At 47.4% G+C, this 22,148-nt stretch overlaps 1 protein-coding gene and 1 long non-coding RNA gene across 13 annotated transcripts in view; one reads left to right on the forward strand and one right to left on the reverse strand.

Annotated features, from left to right (window-relative positions):
- The window catches only part of PTPRS (protein tyrosine phosphatase receptor type S), a 177,220-nt gene that overhangs the window by 54,504 nt on the left and 100,568 nt on the right, over positions 1–22,148 (forward strand). For 6 of the 12 annotated variants that reach the window (XM_083483581.1, XM_083483588.1, XM_083483586.1 and 3 more), the window contains exon 5: positions 6,168–6,290. In XM_083483581.1, the coding sequence (XP_083339707.1) occupies positions 6,168–6,290 (123 nt within the window). The remainder of the gene's footprint in view (positions 1–6,167; positions 6,291–22,148) is intronic. The other 6 variants (XM_083483585.1, XM_083483584.1, XM_083483587.1 and 3 more) reach the window with 1 other exon arrangement.
- Positions 15,540–16,440, reverse strand: LOC310697616. The gene is made up of 2 exons (XR_014521101.1): positions 16,305–16,440; positions 15,540–16,088 (listed from the first exon to the last, which is right to left on the reverse strand). It is a non-coding gene; the product is annotated as an uncharacterized lncRNA (long non-coding RNA).

Genomic DNA, 22,148 nt, shown 5'->3' on the forward strand with positions numbered 1-22,148 from the left:
CTCATAAATTTTCCTTCTGCCCCCACCCCCAGTAGTTTAAATAACTCTTCATGAGCCAAGCCAGGCATGCCCATTAGAACTTCTGCCTGGCGTTACTGCAATTCAGGGCTAGCGTGTGGCAACTGCTGCCTGATGCGACTCCTTGTGCAACACCGTCTAGGTGTTGGCGAAGCATCCACATACAGTGGTGCCTCGCAAGACGAAATTAATTGGTTCCGCAAGTTTTTTCTTCTTGCGAGTTTTTCGTCTTGCGAAGCACGGTTTCCCATAGGAATGCATTGAAAATCAATTAATGCGTTCCTATGGAAACCGCTTGCCAGGCTGGCGGTGCGGAGAAGGGCTTTTCTCCCCACCGCAAGCCTTCAGGACAGGTACGGGAACAGAGGGGAAGGGGCGCAGCGCTTCTCCTCTGTTCCCGGGGCTTGCGGTGGGAGGAGGGTTTTTCCTCCCTACCGCCAACATTCAGAACAGCATTCTGAATGTTGGCGGTGGGAAGGAAAACCCTCCTCCCACCGCAAGTCTTCAGGACAGCCATCCGAAGGCTGGCGCGGGGAGAAGGTCTTTCCGCCCCACCGCCAGCCTTCAGAGGAGGTCCGAGGACAGTGGGGAAGACGCGCTGCGCTTCCCCACTGTCCCGGATATTTCCCTATGGGCTTTCGTCTTGCGAAGGAAGCCCATAGGGAAATTCGTTTTGCAAAGCGCCTCCAAAATGGAAAACCCTTTCGTCTAGCGGGTTTTCCGTCTTGCGAGGCGTTCGTCTTGCGGGGCACCACTGTACAAAACCCTGAGGGGGAAGAATGCGAGTTTAGGGGGTTCAAGGCAGGCTTCTGTGGCGCACAGATCTCTTCCCTCCAGAGAGGAAGACAGGCAGGAGGAACAGCCACTTCTGATCTTCTGATGCCAGCATCTGCTGCCTAAAGATGGCTGGGTCATTTCCCCTAATGGTAGGGCCGGCCTTACTGGAATGAAATCTCGAGGGGGAGAAAGGTTTTTCTAAAAAGTGTTCATCAGCGTTACACAGGGGTCAGCAAACTTTTTCAGCAGGGGGCTGGTCCACTGTCCCTCAGACCTTGTGGGGGGGACGACTATATTTTTGGGGGGAAATAAATGAATTCCTGTGTCCCACAAATAACCCAGAGATGCATTTTAAATAAAAAGACACATTCTACTCAATTAAAAACAGGCTGATTCCTGGACCGTCTGCGGGCTGGATTTAGAAGGCGATTGGGCCGGATCTGGGCCCCGGGCCTTAGGTTGCCTTCCCATGGCGTTACATCTAAAATTTCACCGGGAGCGGCAAAACTGGGAGCAAATCCCATTCACAGGCAGATAGGATGCCGGTATAGACCCCAGTTGGGACCCCGGTGGTGCTGTGGGTTAAACCACAGAGCCTAGGGCTTGCCAATCAGAAGGTCGGTGGTTCAAATCCCCGTGATGGGGTGAGCTCCCGTTGCTTGGTCCTTGCTCCTGCCAACCTAGCAGTTCGAAAGCACGTCAAAGTGCAAGTAGATAAATAGGTACCGCTCCAGCGGGAAGGTAAATGGCGTTTCCGTGCGCTGCTCTGGTTCGCCAGAAGCGGCTTAGTCCTGCTGGCCACATGACCCGGAAGCTGTACGCCGGCTCCCTTGGCCAGTAAAGCGAGATGAGCGCCACAACCCCAGAGTCGTCCATGACTGGACTTAACGGCCAGGGACTGGACTTAACGCTCAGGGGTCCGTTTATTTTTATAGACCCCAGTTTTCTGACCTGAAGGCAGGGCAAGGGGGTGGCAACCTGGATATTCACAAAGATTATCAACACAAGCCGTCACTGGGGTTGCACTGGTTTGCAAAGGTGGTGGTTTTTGGCCATGCCAGTTGGACACCGCCATTTTGGGACTGGGGACCCCTCTTTCCTCTCCCCCCCAGACCCAAGTTTTATGTGTGTCCCCCCCCGAATGCCCTCATAGGCTCCAGATAATTTGTTCCTATTGGAAATAATTGTTGTGCGGTATCACACCAGTGATGCGGCAAAGATGCCTTTCAAGTGAGTCAGACCCCCATAGACCAGCACCCCCCCCCCCTTCTCCCCACTGGTCCTCTCCCCGCATTGCTCCAGATTGTTGTCACAGATGGCAGATTTTTGCATGTGTTTCCAGGCCTGATTTTCTGAGACGGAAAGATGAGTTCAAGGCTGTTGTATTTCCACTGAATAAATCCACAACCCTCTGCTAATTTCCCCCTCTTCTCTCCCTCGCTTTCTCTCTCTCTTTCTTGCTGCCTTTTTTAAAACCACCCAGCTGTTTCTCTGCAGAGATTTGCCCAAATTAACGCTCCCCTCCCTTTCCTTACACCTTTTCATTTATTTCCAAACTGTTTCCTCCAGCGAGCATACCTTGCTTCGATTAACATTAACTAGCTAGTAACCTTAACTAGACGCTAACTAACGCCTTTCTGTAGATTCCTGTTTTTTGTAACCTGTTGTCCAGCCAGAAGCTGATTCTCTAACTAGAACCTTAACCAGCTTTAACCAAATAACATCTCGCCCTCTCCCCTCCCAGCTGACACTAACTAATCATAATAACTAGGTGCTTTATTTTACCCCTATCCTGAAAACAGGGCACATTCATCTAAGAAGTTGGGGGGGGGAGAGTATTAGAGACGTTTAAACTCTTAAAAAAGAAAGCCGGTTATTTCAGGGCGGACGTAGAGGTTTCAGCAAGATGCCTCTGCTGCAGACATTGATGATGTTTGGCAATACCAGGGAATGCCAATATTTGGCGAGTCTGCAAAGGGGGAGTTTTTTGGACTTGGAAGAATGGGCCGCGCTTTGCAAAACCTGCTCTGTTTTCAGGATGGGAGTAAAACCCTAGAGATCTTCTTACAATAATACTTTTCTTGACTGAGATGTGCAGTAACCTCTTGGAAAGCCAGTGGGGTCTGGGAGCGGGGGAAGGATCCTCCAATTTTATGAGGAAGGCTTTTTGAACCCAAACCTTGAGGAGAACGCCCGTGAAGCTATTTGGACTGGGGTGTTGGGTTCAATGCTGGATGTCCATTTCGACCCATCCTCGGAGGATAGCAGTGCCTCTGAGGACGTGGAGAGTGGCTCACCTTGTTGTCCCATGGTTCGTAGGAAGCTGCCTCTTTCAAGTCAGTCTGCTTACCCACCCGGGCCATTGCTCTGTGCTCGGACTGGCAGCAGCTCCGAGTTTAGTGCAGCAAAGGGTTCCTTTTAAGCAGAGATTGGACCTGGGACCTTCTGCAGTCAAAGCATGTGTCCTGATGAAAAGCTGCCATTTTATAACATTGCCCAGAATTATCTAATTGGCAGAGGCCTTCCTGACCGGTAGTTGTTGACCAGTGAGATGACCGGTATGGAACCTGGGACGTTCTACCTGCCAAGCAGCCGCACTAGACCATCAAGCGTTGGCTCCTCCCCATTGATGCTTTCCTGGGCGACCAATGGCGTCCGCAGCTGTTGCCTTCCTGATTGGCCGAAGTGAACACGAAATCATCCATTCAGAATTTTAAGTACTGTATTTTTCGCTCTATAAGACGCACCAGACCACATGACGCCCCCTAGTTTTTGGAGGAGGAAAACAAGAAAAACAATATTCTGAATCTCAGAAGCCAGAACAGCGAGAGGGATTGCTGCGCAGTGAAAGCAGCAATCCCTCTTGCTGTTCTGGCTTCTGGGGTAGCTGCGCAGCCTGCATTCGCTCCATAAGACGCACACACGTTTCCCCTTGCTTTTTAGGAGGGGAAAAGTGAGTCTTATAGAGCAAAAAATACGGTACTTCTACATCTCTCAGCCCACTCAAAATAGGACAGCGTTAGAGATTCTCCAAACCTTCCTTCTCCTCAGGGTCCTTTCTCCCACTGGCACGTCCAGGGAAACGAAAAAAGAAAAAAAACACAACTCCCACTATTTTCCTCCCCGCTCGTTTTCACTTGTTTTGTTTTTCTTTTTTCTTTTGTTTTTCCTTGCAGAAGGTACTCCGATCCGAGGTAAGAAAATACCCTCCGCAAACGCACACAAAACACCTGCCCCCCGCGGCGCTCACTTTCCCCGATAGCCTATTTGCCACCTCAACCTCTCGATTATAACCAGTTCTTGTTCCGTGTTAGTTGTGTGGTTTTTGATTTTTTTTTAAAAAAAATTGAATAACAATCTTGGAGTTTTGTCACTGTTGTGGGTGTTTATTTACTGTCCTTCCTCTTGTCCTGTCTTCTGTGACTTCACCCCCCACCCCCCACCCCCATTTATTTCCTCCCCTCAATTCTGCATTTATTTTCAATCCGTGTATAATTCTCTTCCTTCCTTGCCTGGATGGATGGAACGTGCCGCTGTGTCTGTCGGGGGCCAAGGGAGGAAGATTTCCCAAGGTCCTCTAGGGGCCAGGGGAGGAAGACTTCCCAAGCTCCCCGCCACACTTGCAATTTATGATGGTGGGCTCAAACATAGCGCCAAGAAGCACCGAAGGTTTATTTCTGGTTTTCCTTGCGGTTCCTGAGACTATTATAAAATCACTCCCATTATTAAATCATTTCTCCTTCACAGTCCACAAAAGTGGTAAGGTTTAATCTGAACCCGAAACTGTTGTCCGGAACACGTGAATTGGGAAATTAATGCAATTGTATTTGTATTTTCTGGTAAAAATGGAGGGTGGGGGAGGAGGAAAATATATCTCAAATGTCTTAAGAGAAGCTCTGCTGGATCAGACCAAGGATAATAATTTACCTCTGGAAATACCTCTGGAAAGCCTACAGTGTTCCTCTCCCACTGTTGGTCTCTGAACATGGAGGGTCTGTTTCACCATTGATAGACTTATCCTTTTGTGGGGTCTTGGACAGAGGTCTGTAAAGCTAGGGAACAGAGGGTGAAGAATATGGACAAAGAGGGTTTCATCCTCCTCCTCTCCAGGAGTAGCCGGCACCACCTGCTTTCTCTGCCGCCCCTGCCGATTTTGTGGTGAAGTTAGAGGGTTAGCCTGAGCTGAGAGAGCGCATTATAAGCCTTTGAAGCTGTGTGACACCTCTTAGTCTGCTGGCTCGCATTTTTCTAGATGGAGAGCTCGGTTTATGCAAATTCCTGCATCGGGCTGCAGTCTGGCATGCACATAGCACTAAGCACTGTGTTCACGACTGTATGGTTTGCATACTCTTCAACCCCCATCTCTTTCCCGGACTGGATTGCAAACATCTGTTTCCAGTTTGAACTCACTGCACAGTTAGTTGGCAAGATGTCTGAGCCAGGGCAGAGTGTGGCAAGCGTTCATTTTAACGATGGTTTGTTGAAACAAATCAACTTTAGGCACTGGTTGATGTCCCTGGCTTGCCCAGATAAACCATAGTTGCCGCTAAACTGGCCACACTTCCCAGGCCTGACCTTTGGAAAACGTAAACCATTGTTAACACTAACCACAGTTCCCAGGTCTAAACTATGGGACACATAAACCATGGTTAACCCTAACCACAGTTCCCAGGTCTAAACTATGGAACACGTAAACCATGGTTAACCCTAACCACAGTTCCCAGGTCTAAACTATGGAACACGTAAACCATGGTTAACACTAACCACACTTCCTGGATCCAAACTCTGGAGTAGATAAACCATGGTTAGCGTTAACCACAGTTTCCAGGTCTGGTGTTCAGAGCAGATAAACCATAGTTAGCATTAACAACTTTTCTCAGGCGCAACAATCGAAACATGCATCTGCGCCAGAGGAGGAGAGAGAGCTTGAGAATCGTACGCTGGCTGGGGAGAGCCGTAATGTAAGATCCTAGATAGATAGATAGATAGATAGATAGATAGATAGATAGGAGAGCTATCGATGGTGAGAGAAGAATGAATATTGTGAACTAAGCCCATGTCCACAAGTGGCTACCACTTCTCACCCATGACCTATGCTATGCGAACAAGAGCATGCTGGGGTCGCAATCCTGCGTGCCCTTACTAGCGAGTAAGTCCCACTGAGCCCAGCTGGTGAGTAAGCCTCCTTGGGATTGCAGCAGGGCGCCGCTTTTGGGTAAGATGAAGAAGCACCGAGTGGGCGCCGGAAGCGTTGAGCTGCGATGGAGAGGGAAGCGGGGAAGATGTTGCCCTTTCCCTCCTGCCCTGCTGGTCCTCTGAACTAACACGTTTCCCTTCCTCTCCCCGCTCCTGGACCCTCCTCCCATTTCCAGGTGGCCTTCAGATCGAAAGCAGCGAAGAGACCGACCAGGGGAAGTACGAGTGCGTGGCCAGCAACAGCGCCGGCGTGCGGTACTCCTCACCCGCAAACCTATATGTGAGAGGTAGGGAACGCCGTGACTCGCAAGAGTGGCAAATGCCATCCTCTCCAAATTCCTCTTCCCCCCAGCCTACACGTGCGCAGAGACACACACACACACTTCTGAAGGCTTCTGTTTTTTGCTGCGTTTCTCTTTTTCTCAAGATCCAGAAGGTGTTTGGGGTGGATTGCATAGTCCGTATCGGAAACAAATGGGTGGCCTAGAGCTTGGCTGGACATTGGAGAGACCCAACTGTGTGGGAATATGCACTGGGGAGCAGGAGGAAATGTCTAATAAATGGGTCTGCACCTACACTGCAGGAGGCCTCCGGCTAACAACTGACTCAGTTTCCCCACTTTTTCCAAGAACCGCTAGGGCAGGCCAAGGGGCAGCTCCTGTCCCTGTAAATATCCCACACCAACCCGATCTACATATGTCATTCCTGCTTTGCAGCGGGTTGGGATGGATGACCCTTTAGGTCCCGACTCTTGTGAGTTTGCATGGACTGTGCCAGCGGAGGGAGTGTTTGGGAGCGGAGGGAGTGAGTGCCCCAAGCAAGGAGCTGTCACCCTGCCCTTATTTCTAAACGCTTGTGTTTTTCTTTCTAGCCCGCCTAAAAATATACCTTGCTCTTTCTGTTCCCCCTGTCAAAAAAAGAAAAAGGGTTTTTTCCCCAACCACCATTGTGGTAGCCAGGACTTATGGGGTGGTCCTAAGCCTCTCCGCTGTTTAGACGTTATTACTGGGCTGATTGGCTCAGCCAAACTGGCATGGGACTGCAAGAAATGAGAGAGGCAAGTCTCCCAAGGCCAACTTTTAAGACACTCACACCTTCCTGGACCCTTCCTCTCGGGATTATGGGAATTGTAGTCTACCCAGAAGGGAGGGGGCAGGGGTACCAAAAGTACTGGAATTCCCACAAATCCTCACCCGCCAAGATGTAAACCAGCTGTTAAAGCTGATAAATGTTTGCGGTGTGGGTCAGCCTTTCCCTGATAATTCGGATTTGGTTCGTAATGCGGCCATCCTCCTTTGAGGCCGGAGGTACATCCTTATTTATTTATTTATTTATTCCTGTACATCACCTTTAAGGGATGCGGGTGGCGCTGTGGGTTAAACCACAGAGCCTAGGACTTGCCGATCAGAAGGTCGGCGGTTCGAATCCCCACAACGGGGTGAGCTCCCGTTGCTCGGTCCCTGCTCCTGCCAACCTAGCAGTTCAAAAGCACGTCAAAGTGCAAGTAGATAAATAGGTACCGCTCCGGCAGGAAGGTAAACGGTGTTTCCGTGCGCCGCTCTGGTTCACCAGAAGCAGCTTAGTACCGCTGGCCACATGACCCGGAAGCTGTACGCCGGCTCCCTCGGCCAATAAAGCGAGATGAGCGCCGCAACCCTAGAGTCGGCCACGACTGGACCTAATGGTCAGGGTTCCTTAACCTTTACCTTTACATCACCTTTGCCAACCTGGTTCCTCTAGACCAGCCTTTCTCAACCTGTGAGTCCCCAGATGTTGTTGGACTACAACTCCCATCACCCCTAGCTAGCAAGGCCAGAGCTCAGGGATGATGGGAGTTGTAGTCCAACCACATCTGGGGACCCACAGGTTGAGAACCGCTGCTAGACTACAGTAAACAGTAATGTCTGGAGGGCACCAAGTTGGTGATGGATGCTGTAAAGGAATGTTTTAAGGAGAGTTGTGCAGTCCCGCCACAGAATTATGATCAAACACCTGACCTTTCAAGCTGTCCCAACAACAGCACCCCACTTAAAAAAAAGGGGAGGGGAACCCCTTTTCGTATGTGATTCCATGAGTCACCTAGCAAAAGCCCCGGATCTGACCCTGCCAGGTGCTTAGACAAAATCGTGCACAAACACAACACCGTGTGCGAAGAAATGCTGAAACCCCCTAAAAGACGTGTTTCAGAGTCCACATCAGTGTTCCTCGGATCTCCAGTTGCTGTTGTGCTACAGACACACCAACTGCAGCCAGTTGTCATCAAGGATGATGGGGAATTGTGGTCCATCAGGGCCCAAGGTCAGAGAGGTGTGGTCTGGGTGAGGTTCAAACGGCTGCACGAATCAGGTGGCGTTGGGGTTTTTGGAAGGCCCCTGCCCCAAATGGCCAGAAGTGACCTGTTCACCACCATCAGAATATAGAGTCTCACGGTCCAGCCAGGGGTCTCCCAACCCCCAGCCCTCATAGGCTCACGCCGTTCCGTCAAGGCTTGACAAACGGCCAAGTGGTTCCTTTTTGGGGGGTGTTTTTGGAAGCCTGGCCACACACAAAATGGGTCCCCATTGTCTCCGATCAGAAGGGCGCCCTCGTCAACAGAAGTGGGGCGCGGGGGGTCCCTCTTGCAGTTATTGTGAAGAGATAGGCTGCCACACTTTTTCTTCCTCTTTCCAGTCTGATGTCAGGTGCACAAAAATTAAAATAACTTTCTTGCCAAACCAAGCATCCCTTTCAAAGTATGGATTCTGGAAGCTGTGGCCTTCCTAAATATCTCCTAGGAGTACACCTTCCGTCATCTCCTAAGCATAGGTTTCCCCAGCCTCCCACTAGATACCCATAAGCCTCCTTGATTTCACTACCTGGGGCAATGAGGTTGTTGGCGTCTCTGCTATGGACCAGTCCATGGCTGGTCAGCTTCATGCACCACAGTAGATCGAAAGCCATACAGGCCTTTAGAAATTTCAATGTCTAACACTGCAGTAAAGTGACCTCTTTTTCCAGTCTGCTTGGGGCCACATGCCTGATAATCACTGCTTATTTTCTGGGTTTTGTGTGTGTGTGGTTTTTTTTTACACCCAAGCTAAATTTTTAAAGGAGGCTTTTGTCTTTGTTTGCTGCTGCCGCTGTTACTGTTGTTGATGTTGTTGATGTTGTGGCCCAATGACCAAAAAATGAGAAATGATGTCCGTTGCCTCCATTGTTGATGCAACCAGCAACGTAGAGCGTAACATCTGGTGCTGTGCTGAAGGAAATGTTTCTCAGAGTTTTTGTGCCGTGGGTAAAATCTCAGGCCTCGAGGGCCGAGCTCACATGATCCATGTGGGTTTGTCCCTTCCTTCGTGGGTCTTCTGTGGGTTGAGAATTTTAACCTGCCACAGTTCAGAAATTGGGAGCTTTCTCTCGCCCCATTTGTTCAATTTGGTTGCTTAATTTTGTGTAAAAACGCTTCATTCTTCCCCTACAAAGCTGCGATGGTTTGGCCCACTCAGTCACGGAAAACGTTGGAGCGGTGAGCGATGGTAACCACGTCAGTCCATCCCAAAAAAAAGCAGTCTAAAACCCGATATCTTTTGTGGGGACTGGCCAAAGTGTCAGAAAAGTGGGCCAAATTTACGAGTTCCTCTTTGTTCTGAAATTTAGACAGAGCTCTTTCTCCCCAATATCAATGCTTTATGTTGTTGCTTGCTCAGCACTATGCAGTAGCGGCACCTGGTGGGGTAATACCAGCATTGCACGGTATTACAACACCTGCCCAACCTGTCCCTCACCTCCTTGGAATCCAGAGAAGAAATGATTTGAAAAAATAGCACTTTCCAAGTGCAGAATAATCACTGAATGACGCAGGTTGCGCAAGCTCCCCTCAGGAGCTGCTTACTGTTTCAAACCCAGCTTTGGAAAGCCACAGGTGTGGCGCATGTGTTTACGGAGACATCTGTTTGGGTTCAAAACATAAGATCTTCCGTAGAGTCAGGCAGCGCCTCGCATCGTAGATGGGGCAAAAGAAGCTCACCTTGGAAGTTCACCTGGACAACGGAATAATGCTCTCTCTAATAACTTCTGCTTCCTTATTGTGTTTTACGATAATCGCGCAAAAGGGAGAAATGGTTTGGATTGTGTGACTGGGGCCTTTATCAGTATTAGCATTATTTTCCTTTTCTGTCATTATTTCCAAAGAGCCTTGAACACGATTGCTGGGTCTATGGTTGTTGTTTTCCCCCTCCTACCGATTTTTCAAACTGTTTCTCCCATAATATGCTTCTATCCCCTCCCAAAAAAGGAATTTCAGGTGCACAGAGTAGGGCGTTTGCACTGTTTGGTGTTCCTCCCCATTTCTGCCCTTTTCCTGTTGTCATTAGTAATTTTAACCACCATAGGGAACTTCCGTCCACCCCCACCACCTTCATGTCTGAATGAGTTTGGATGGGGAGGGGAGGAGCCTGTGTTGGAAGGGGCGGGGCTTTCAAGGCATGTCTGAATGGGCGCCGGGAAATGGGCTTGGCAGCTTCACAATAAACCAGAAGCACGGGAAACAGCATCCTTTTTTTAATAATAATAATAATAATAAAAGAGCCCCCAAATATTCCAAGGGACCAGGTCGAATTACGAGCCACCGTTCTCTTACCTGGTGAATGAGCCCAGGGAGACAGGTGCAGCGCTTCTATCCAGGTGCAACTCACCTGGATTGGCACAGGGTGGCGGGGACAGGATTGCACCGACTCCGTTCCCCTGCAGTTCCCATGAAGACATGCCTTGGAGGGGTTTTCAAATGCACCTCAAAATATTCGGGTGGGCGGCTGGAACTTCCTGGACGACGACTGACAGTGCAAAGGTGGAAACGGAGGAGAAGACTTCATTTTTTTTTCTTCTGTTTGGGGTGCCGTGCTGTAAATGTTGTTTAACCTCCCTTTCTCTGAGCTGCAGGGGCTTTTTGCCAGATCTGTGGATGCAGGGTAGAATCCACCGGTGGGGGGGTTTGGGGGTTTGGGGGAGGGTCTGATGGGGTGCAGGGGGGGGTCATTACTGCCGAATTGGCAAGGAAGGGCCGTGCTAACACAGGGATGGGGATCACGTGGCTAAATGTGGTGGGGGAAGACGGTCGCTGGAAAAATTAAAAATGGACATTTTGAGATGATATATATTACTTTTTTTAGCTCGATATTTTTGGTTTTTTTTTTAAGTTAAAAGGCGGAAATACGGAAGGAAAGGAAAGGAAAGCAATTGAAATTGCAGTTGCCAGCCGTGAAGGCCTTTTTTTACTCTCTCTGTGTTTCCCTTATTTTTCTTCTCTCCTCTTCTCATGTCATTGTGTTCTGCATCAAACCCCTTTAAAACATCCCTCAGAGCTACGAGAAGGTTGGTGTGGTTTTTTTTTTTCCTTTTTTACTTTCTTTACCCACATATTTTTACATTTCTTAATTAAGAAAAAAAAATTAATTAAAAAAATTAAAAAAGAGAGAAATATATAAATAATCTTATGATTGCGATATATATCTTTTTTTATATAAAAAAATAAATTAATAAATAACATTAAAAAATTAAAATGGCGAATATATATATATATATGATCGAATATTTTTTTAAAAAAAATGAGAGAAAAAGAAAGAAAATCTCTGCGTTTATATATATATATATCTATATATATATTTTATAGAATAATTAAAAAAAAAGTTGACAAAGCGAGACCCCCCCCCCCTCTTCGTTCTCGGGTCTCGTTGGAGATGAGTTGAGTTGCATTGTGGGACGTGTGCGCTCTCTGCATCCGTTGGTTGCATATCTGTGTGCACTTTTTTCTGTCGTCATGGTTACCTTGCTGTATGGACATTTTGGGCCTGATCTGCATGACAGGAGAATGTTTACGAGGCAACGATCTTTTGCATGCCGGTCCTTTTCCGTTTATTTTTATTTTTTTTTAATTAATATTATTTCGTTTCTCCCGCCCCCTTTTAAATTTTTATTGTTCTTTCAAATTGTGTGCGTGAGTGTGCGTGCGTGTGTATATATATTTACATATATACATATAATTTCAAAGGAACTTTTTTTTTTTTTTTACGTTATCAGTGGAATTTTTTTCCCCCACCCGCAAATTTATTTCTTTTTAAACATTTTGATTTTTGGTTTTTTTCGTTTCTCTCTTTTTTTCTTTTTTCTTTTTAAAAAACCTTCCTTTGTCGGTTTGTCAGTCGGTTGGTTTCGATCGGTTATGCTGTGCTGTAATTTTATTCCAATTGCATTGTGGAAAAAAGCCAGTGTTCCTGCTTCCCTTTCTTCCACCCCCTCCTCAAAATCTACCCCCCCCCAACCCACACCCCTCTGACGATTTAACAACCTCCAGCCCGATAATATTGCAGCCACACAGCTCTAATGCCTGTCTGCGGAACAGCCTCCCGGGACGAGGGGAGGGGGGGTCTCGGCTAGGCGGTCCCAAAAGGAACTTGAGCTTTACATTTCATGGGCTGCTAACTTTCCTTAAATTTAATCGCTTCCGGATAACCACCACACCAAAGTGGTTTTAATCACCCAGAAAAACACACTTGCAAATCATGATGCTCTTGCAAACTTTTGCAAACTTTTTCAGCAGGGGGCCGGTCCACTGTCCCTCAGACCTTGTGGGGGGCCGGACTATATTTTGGAAAAAATAATAATGAACGAATTCCTATGCCCTGCAAATAACCCAGAGGTGCATTTTAAATAAAAGGACACATTCTACTCATGTGAAAACACCAGGCAGGCCCCACAAATAACCCAGAGGTGCATTTTAAATAAAAGGACACATTCTACTCATGTAAAAACACGCTGATTCCCGGACCGTCCGCTGGCTGGATTTAGAAGGCAATTGGGCCGGATCCGGCCCCTGGGCCTTAATTTGCTTACCCATGGTCAAGTGTTGGGCTTCCAATTCTGTGACGCCAACAGACCATAGCTGCCCCCCTACCTGTGTCATCTGCAAAGGTTGCAAACGTTTAAAATAAGCCAATAAACGTCTCTTTCATCGCCCTGTTTGAAAGTACATCGCAGCAGGAGGATTAAAGAATTCTCTTTTAAAGCTTCAGCTAAACCGCTGGTTATTCTCAAGATTCCCCACAAAGCGCCTGGGCTTCCACACAGAACAAAATCGCACCTGTTGAGGCTGAGACTTTGCCTGAGTGGCCCTCCAAAGTATTGGTGGACTACAATGCCCATCATCCCTGACCGTCGGCCATGTTGGCTGAGGCAGGCGGCTTCTAATAAGGACCACTTTCCTGCCGTTTTTAGTTCAGGGCTGGGTTACCTGTCACCCTGGGCTGTTTTTCTTATTTTGAATTTATATGCCACTCGGTTGCAGCAAAAACCCCTAAGCAGTTTACAATAAATGTTTAAAGGATCAGTGAAAACTGTCGAAAGCTTCCAAAGGGATTAAGATCAACAGTGAAACAGATTATTTACCGTATTTTTCGCTCTATAATGTGCACCAGAGCACAAGACGCACCTAGTTTTTGGAGGAGGAAAACAAGAAAAAAAATATTCTGAATCTCAGGAACCAGAACAGCAAGAGGGATCGCTGCGCAGCGAAAGCAGCAATCCCTCTTGCTGTTCTGGCTTCTGGGATAGCTGCGCAGCCTGCATTCGCTCCACAAGACGCACACACATCTCCCCTTACTTTTTAGGAGGGAAAAAGGGAGTCTTATAGAGCAAAAAATACGGTATTTGACAAAATTAACTTTGCCTCCCTGGGTGAGAACCAGAAATCTGGGAAGTGCAGTTTGTTGAGGGTGCTGACAGCTGTTTGGAGAGCCCCTCAGAGCGCTATAGTTCCCAGAGCAGTTTAGCAATCAATCAAGAATAGGGGGGTCTCCTTACCACGTAAAATATACAGTGCAGATGGAGACAAAGTCCTGCTCAGAGTAAACCAATTCAAAGCGACATTCAAATTACATGTCTTGGTAGGCGCGCCTGAGCAAAGTTTTCAGCAGGCACCAAGAAAGAAGAAGCACAAAGGCCTTTGTCTAATATCAAGTAGCAGTGAGTTCCAGAGAGTAATCCACCCCGATGGACTTTCTTATGTGACTGAGATGAGTGCCGCATGAATACCCCTGGAAACCATCTGCATTTTGGATATTTTTAAAGCTAAACTTTGAAATCCTTTGTATTTGCGGGACGGAATCATCATAGGGTATTAGATTATAGGTTATATGTAGGGCTGCCTCTGAAGATGTTTCAGAAACTTCAGCTAGTGCAGAATTCAGCGGCCCAGTTGATCACCAGAGCAAGACGGTTTGAGCATATTACACTGATCCTGGTCCGACTGCACTGGCTACCAGTTAATTTCTGGGCCCAATTCAAAGTGCTGGTACTGACCTATAAAGCCTTAAACGTCGCAGGACCACAACACTTCAAGGACCACCTCTTTCAATATGAACCAACCTGGACCCTGGCATCAACCTCTTGTGCCGCCTCCTCAAGAGGTCCAGAAGGTGGCAACACAAGAACAGGGCCTTCTCTGCAGTGGCTCCCCGTCTGTGGAATTCTCTCCCCAGGGAAGTTCGCCTGGTGCCTTCATTAGACACCTTTCGGCGCCAGGCCAAAGCACTCATCTTCAACCAGGCCTTGGACTGACTGACATTCAGTGCCCTTTTAAAATGTGTTGGGAGGAGGTTACTGGGGTTTTCTTGTTTGTTTGTTTTTTTGTTATTATTATGTAGTATGCCTTTTTGGGGGGGCACGGGTGGCACCGTGGTCTAAACCACTGAGCCTAGGACTTGCCGATCAGAAGGTCGGCGGTTCGAATCCCCACAATGGGGTGAGCTCCCGTTGCTCGGTCCCTGCTCCTGCCAACCTAGCAGTTCGAAAGCACGTCAAAGTGCAAGTAGATAAATAGGTACCGCTCTGGCGGGAAGGTAAACGGCATTTCCGTGCGCTGCTCTGGTTCGCCAGAAGCGGCTTAGTCATGCTGGCCACATGACCCGGAAGCTGTACGCCGGCTCCCTCGGCCAATAAAGCGAGATGAGCGCCGCAACCCCAGAGTCGGCCACGACTGGACCTAACGGTCAGGGGTCCCTTTACCTTTACGTCTTTTTTATATTATGATTTTATCTTGTGAACCGCCCTGAGGCATGCAGGTATAGGACAGTATACAAATTTAATAAATAAATAAACAAATAAATAATATGCACCTCCCCATACGCACTTCAGACAACATCAGTTTGATAAGACTCCCCATTGCAAACTTTTGAAGGGTCTGCCTGCTTCTTATAAATGGCTCTCTCTCTGACTGACTGACACACACACACACACGTACACACGTATTCCGGCATTCCCAAATCAACCCCCCACCCACCCCCAAAACCCCCACCCCTCTTCTATATACTCCTATTTCCTTAATTATGACAAAGTTGACAGCCTTATAAAACCCAGTGGGCAAGTTCCTAATGTACAGGTATTAAAGCTGAGTGGTCGATCTGTTTGTGTATTTATTTATTGAGAAATCCAGTGCAGCTTTGACAGTTATCTGTCTCATTATTATTTCCTCTCTCTTCTACTTTCGCTTTCTCTTCCTCTCTCTTTCCTTCTTTCTCTCTCTCTCTCTCTTTCTCTCTCTGTCTGTCTTTCTCTAAAGATGCTGGTATTTCTATGCTCAAGCACGCCTGGGTGCTGGCGCTTTTACATGCACAGACTTCATCCTTTCAGAGATGCTCCCCTCGTTTCTGGGGTTCGGGGGGGCGTGTGCCTCACCCCAGAACGCCCAAAAGCAGGGGATCCAGAGTATGGATCTGAACGCCAGTTTCTGGGTATCCACAATCTTCCCAGAAGAGTCCCTAGATAGACATTTGATCTGGACCAGCGCAGCTCATCCAATGTTCTCATGAAACAATAGAGGTTTCTTCCTTGCAGCAAGGCATCCTTGACCCCACTTGCCCTCTCCTCCGGAGATTAATTAGCAAGGCTTCACTCAGTGTCCTCTTGACTGGGTTTTGCAAATGATTACCGCAGCTAGAGGACAGGGTGAGCTTGCAAGGCATGTGAGCTACCTTTCAGGCAAATCGCAAGCCTCAGTTGTGGTCCAAAATCTCTGCAGGGCACCAATCTGGCGACGGCTGCTGTAGGTGTACTTGGCAGCAATAACCCTCCAGAGTTAAAATAAAAAAATTCCTTCCAGTAGCACCTTAAAGACCAGCTATTTAGTTCTTGGTATGAGCTTTCGTGTGCATGCACACTTCTTCAGATACGCACACGAAAGCTCATACCAAGAACTAAATAGTTGGTCTTTAAGGTGCTACTGAAAGGAATTTTTTTATTTTGACTATGGCAGACCAACACGGCTACCTATCTGTAACTGGAACCTCCAGAGTTAGAGTCTTCTGCACCCGTTCTAGAAATTTGGAAAGTAAATGAAATATATAGGGCCCAGATCCCAGGCTTAGTTGAAATTGGGTCTTGTCAAAAGCTATGGGGCAAGTGTACTCATGGCTTGGGGTTGGTCCTATGTGGAGCAGACCCCGGCTAATTAACGACCTAAGTAATGTAGGACAACTAACTCCAATGAGTCTACTCTGAGTAGGACTTAGTTGGATGAAACCCTTGACGTTTAAGCCCCCACTTATTTCGGTGGGAACTTAAGCACAGCTGACTTGTTCCAAATCCAACAGGTGGATGGAGCCTGTAGTGTAAAATATCTTGAGGCGAGGGGCTGACTTATACCTTGTGTAAGGGGTTAAGGCTACAGCGCTAACCAAGTGAGGGCAGGAATCTGAGAAGGCCAAACCTCCATGAAGATTATTTTGTTGGAATGTCAACATCTCCCACTCTTAAAAAATAAAGAAGCAGAAACATGAATTTTGCAGTCTGGGAACTTCCCTGCCCTATGGATTCCTCCACTAGGATTTCTTCCCACAGAGTAGTGTGGTTTGTTTGGGGTTTTTTTTTTAGTTTGCCCCACGTAAAAATCCTCAGAGAGTTATCGGAGGTCCTCAGTTTTTAAGCTCGTCTTCAAAGATACCACTTATTAACTTGCCCTGGTCCATGCCCCTTCAGGGGAGAGTCGAGCGTCTTCATATAACTCCATTGGGGAGGCCTCCTGAGGGTAGAAAGTTTTGAAAAACGCCACCTGTGGAGGAAGGACCATTCAGGGATAACCTGCCCATTGTAGGAGGACAGGTGTACTTGCAAACCTTGGGCATCTTCAATTCCAGTGAGGTATAAACCAGCCAGGCCCGTTACGAAAAAAATAACACGTATGTTCTATGAAAAATAAAGCAAAAACTTTACAAAAATCAAGTCCATGGCCTACAGTGAGTAGAACAAACTCGGCCCTCCAGATGTTTTGGGACTACAATTCCCATCATCCCTGACCACTGGTCCTCTTAGAAAGGGATGATGGGAGTTGTAGTCCCAAAACATCTGGAGGGCCAAGTTTGCCTATGCCTGGAGTAAAACGCCTGGGTGGCCGCTGTGAGACCGAGATGCTGGACTATTCGGACCCTGATCCAGCTGTGATGATCTTAGGGCTCCTGCAGTAATAACCAAACTGTCTTCAGGATATCGAGGCTTTGGGGGTGACCATATCTCAGTATTTCACTGCTGTGGTGCATTTGGAGGCCGTATCCAGTCAGCACACATTGATGTGACATTAGCATTCAATGTTGCAAAGCTACATTGAGAGGTTGCTTGGTTATTACTGCAATTCTCTCGTCCATAGGCTTCCTCTTTGTAAAGTTGTTGGGTTTTCCCCTCCATACCTGTGCTCCAGATTTAGTCCCTTGAATTTATTTACCTTTTTGGCATGACACCTTTTGCTCCCCCAAGTTCTCAGTATTATTGCTTTGGTGTAGGGAGGGTTGGAGGGACATGGGTGGCACTGTGGTCTAAACCACTGAGCCTCTTGGGCTTGCCGATCAGAAGGTTGGCGGTTCGAATCCCCGCAATGACGGTGTGAGCTCCCGTTGCTCGGTCCCTGCTCCTGCCAACCTAGCAGTTCGAAAGCACGTCAAAGTGCAAGTAGATAAATAGGTACCGCTCCGGCGGGAAGGTAAACGGCGTTTCCATGCACTGCTCTGGTTTCGCCAGAAGCGGTTTAGTCATGCTGGCCACATGACCCAGAAAAACTGCAGACAAACGCCGGCTCTCTCGGCCAGTAAAGCGAGATGAGTGCCTCAACCCTAGAGTCGTCTGCCACTGGTCTTAACTGTCAGGGGTCCTTTTTTTTTTTTAAGGGAGTGTTAGGTTGGTTTTTTTTCCCAGGGTGCATCTCTTTAAACACCCCCCCCCACACACACACACCCCACTGAGGAATTCCCTACTCCCACCTCACCTGCAAACAAGGGACACCAGGGAGGTATCTAGAATACAGAAAGTAAGGGAAAACTTTGCTGGTTATGGGTTGTCTTCAGTGTCAGTCCTACTGAAATTAAAGGACACAGCTAACCATTAACTGTAGTAGGTCTACTCTTGAGTAGGATTTAGTTGGGTGCAAGCCATCCATCCAGCTTTCTACCCTGATCTCTGGAACTCATGGTGAGAGATCTGTCTCTTGCGGTATTATTTATTAAAATTCAGTCATCTCCACATTTGCATTGAAAGAGAGAGAGAGAGAAAGAAAGAGAGAGAGAATGAAAGAAAGAAAGAGAATTGGTCACGGGGTAAGTGGAATGCCCCCTGCTATTTTTGGAAAGCCTGCTACTTTTAAAATCTGTATTATCTGAGCTGAAAAGATACTGAACAAAACTTTAACGAGAATCAGTTAAATTAACACTCTGTTTCTGCAGAAGGATTTCTCAAAGAGTTTCAGGGGAGTAAATGCCTTAAAACCAAATTACTTGCTGCAGGAACACTGTGCTATTTGTGATTTCGAAATCCTCTGCCTGCTTTTGTCTTATTATCCCTTTTCGCATTGCTGTTCTCTTTGTTTTTAGGGGGGTGGGTGGGGAATTTAGATTACACCTTGTCACACACACGGCAGACGAAAAAACAAAACAAAACAAAACAACCACCATTTTTAACAAATGCCACCCTTAATTTGGGGGGTGTCGATCGGAGCATCCGGCTGGGATCCAATTTGACTTCCGAATGATCCCATTTGCCCGTCGCGCAAAATGAACCAACCGATACACGAAAAAGGAAACCAGCTGAACAACCAAATTGGGGTGGGCGTTTAGAACAGTTCCCGTGAGTTGCTGTATTTGGATAGCCAACACGCTAATTGTTAAAGGGGGAAGGAAAGAAACCCATCGTTGTGGGTACAGGGTAAATAATTCCACTCATATCCCGCTTATGACAGGCAACATAGCCGAAATTTGCATCTAGGGGGAGACGAAAGGAAGAAGGAGTAGAGAGGTACCCACAAATCACCTTGCTTGAGAAGGGACGGGACAGGTGTAATCTAATATTCACTACAAATATGTATATCAAGGCTGCACATTATTTTGCCCCCCCTTTCCTCCCCCCCTCCTCATTTTGGAGTAAGACAGAACGGACTCCTCTGTCTTGCCCAAAATGCTAATAATGTCCGCCTTCTCACCTCATTCGGGGCTGTAGGCTTGCTGGGTGTCAAAATGTTTAAGACCATTTCGGTTTCCTTGGTGCTTTCTCAACCAATCACCCTTCAGTTTTGATTTGGTGTTCTTTTGGTTTTTCCGTTGTGTGGTTGTTTTAGTATTTTTTTTTTATTTTAAATTTTATTAAACGCAAAACAAAGCACAATTATTTCCCGCCCGTTCCTTATGTCATTACAATTGCAGTTGACTTCTATTTTACCACGTTTTAATTTCACATGGATTTTGTTTTTCTCCTCTCCCCCCGAACCATGACCTTCCCTCCCACCTACCTACCTACCTACCTACCTACCATTCCCTTCCTGTCTTAATTTTGACTTGATTTTCTACGTGAATCGGGGTTTGAAGCGACGAGAACTCTCCCAAAAGGCTACCCCACCCTCTTCTCCACGTTCCCAACCCTTTACAATCCCTTGCAAATTGTTCCTCTTCCATGGTAAAATCTGGGTGGATCCGGGTCGGGGGGTGAGGGCTGGGCACGGGGGGATAAATGATGATCATAAAGCAAAAAACCAACAGGGAGACAATGGAATCAGAACCTTCCTCAGAACTTTCCTTCCAGCATGGGAGTTCGGTCTCAGGGCAGGCTGCGGGGGTCGCCATTGCCCGACAAACCTCGACTCTCCGTTCCTCTACAAGCAGGTCTGTAAAAAACAAAAAATAAAGCTTGCACCCCCTCCTGCTTTCTCCCTTCAACCCCTCATGGATCCTTTCGGTTCTCATTAAGGTGAAATAAGTAAGAACAGCACAGGGTTTTTTAGAAACTGACTTGGAAACTGTCTCTCCAGAGTCTCAGGCCAAGAGAAAGTCCTCTCAACCTTTATCTCCCCCCCCCCAAAAAAAACCACCCAGGACTTTTTGCACACATAGTGTGTTCTCTGTCAGTGAGCTATACCTCCCCCCTCCCATAAAAGAAAAGCTGTAGAGATAAAATTACAAGTTGCAAGAGCTCTTCTCTTTTCCGGGTGCCAGTCTAGCGTAACGTGGCACTTGGCACTGCCTGCACACTAAACCGTGGTTTGGTCTCCATGAACAAGACTTGGCCCACCTTAGCAGCATCCATTTAAACGCAGGGGTCAGCAGACTTTTTAAGCAGGGGGCCGGTCCCTCAGACCTTGTGGGGGGCCAGACTAGATTTTGAAAAAAAATACAGTGGTGCCCCGCAAGACGAATGCCTCGCAAGACGGAAAACCCGCTAGACGAAAGGGTTTTCCGTTTTTGAGCTGCTTCGCAAGACGATTTTCCCTATGGGCTTGCTTTGCAAGACGAAAACGTCTTGCAAGTGTTCCGATTTTTTTTCGCTCCCCCCCCTTTTTCTAAGCCGCTAAGGTGCTAAATAGCCTTTTAGCCGCTAATCCGCTAAGCCTTTAATAGCCGCTAAGCCTTTAATAGCCGCTAAACCGCTAATAGGGTTGCTTCACAAGACGAAAAAACCGCTAGACGAAGAGATTCGCGGAACGGATTAATTTCGTCTTGCGAGGCACCACTGTAATGAATTTTGCTCCCCAAATAACCCAGAGATGCATTTTAAATAACAGCACACATTCTACTCATGTGAAAACACCAGGCAGGCCCCACAAATAACCCAGAGATGCATTTTAAATAAAAGGACACATTCCACTCATGTAAAAACACGCCGATTCCCAGACCGTCCGCGGGCCGGATTTGGCAGGCGATTGGGCTGGATCTGGCCCCCGGGCCTTAGTTTGCCTACCCATGATTTAAAGCAGCGGTTCTCAACCTGTGGGTCCCCAGATGTTGTTGGACTACAACTCCCATCATCCCTGAGCTCCGGCCTTGCTAGCCAGGGGTGATGGGAGTTGTAGTCCAACAACATCTGGGGACCCACAGGTTGAGAAAGGCTGATTTAAAGGGTTATGATGCTTCTTCAAAGACCCGTGGCTTCTCTCACAAAAGTGGGGGGGGCTATCATTTCTTAAGACGTGCTGAGAGTTGTTAGGAAGAACCCCCCTCCCCATCCTTCCTTCCCATGGAGCTGAAATCCCCTGTGAAAAGATATTGACTGTTAAACCGCTCCTGGAGTTGAATTGGGGCCTCCTAACCAACTCTCAGCCTACTTCAGAAACTACATATCCCAGGATTCTTTGGGGGGCAGCCATGGCTGCTTCAGGTTCTATCGATAATGCTTTAAATGGTGTGAATGTATTCATGCCCGTTTTGAAGTAAGCTCGGCTGTCGTTTTGTCCAAACAGACTAGCGTAAACTCTACCCAGAGAAGCCAAGATCAAACTTTGGATTCTGATCCTGGCTCGTTGGGAGGGCATGAGACACTTAAATCTCAGGGTTGAGGGTTCGAGCCCCGTGTTGGGTGAACGATTCCTGCATTGGACTAGATGACCCTTGTGGTCCCTTCCAACTCTACAGTTCTGTTAAAAAACAACAGGAACAGTGCCCCCACCCTACAGTGCCCAGATAACCGGGTGCCGTCCAGCTATTTTGGACCACAACTGGGACTGACGTGAGTTTTATTCATTCGTTTATTTCATAAAACTTACACACCTCTTGATTTAGAAAAAAGAAAAGAAATGTCTAAGCAGTTTACAGAAAGAATCAAACAGTAAAACTATCAGTTAAAAAATACCCCATAGAACCATGGAATTGTAGAGTCCAACCAAC

Source organism: Podarcis liolepis (genome assembly GCF_965112155.1).
Source record: "Podarcis liolepis genome assembly, chromosome: 18".
NCBI lineage: Eukaryota > Metazoa > Chordata > Lepidosauria > Squamata > Lacertidae > Podarcis > Podarcis liolepis.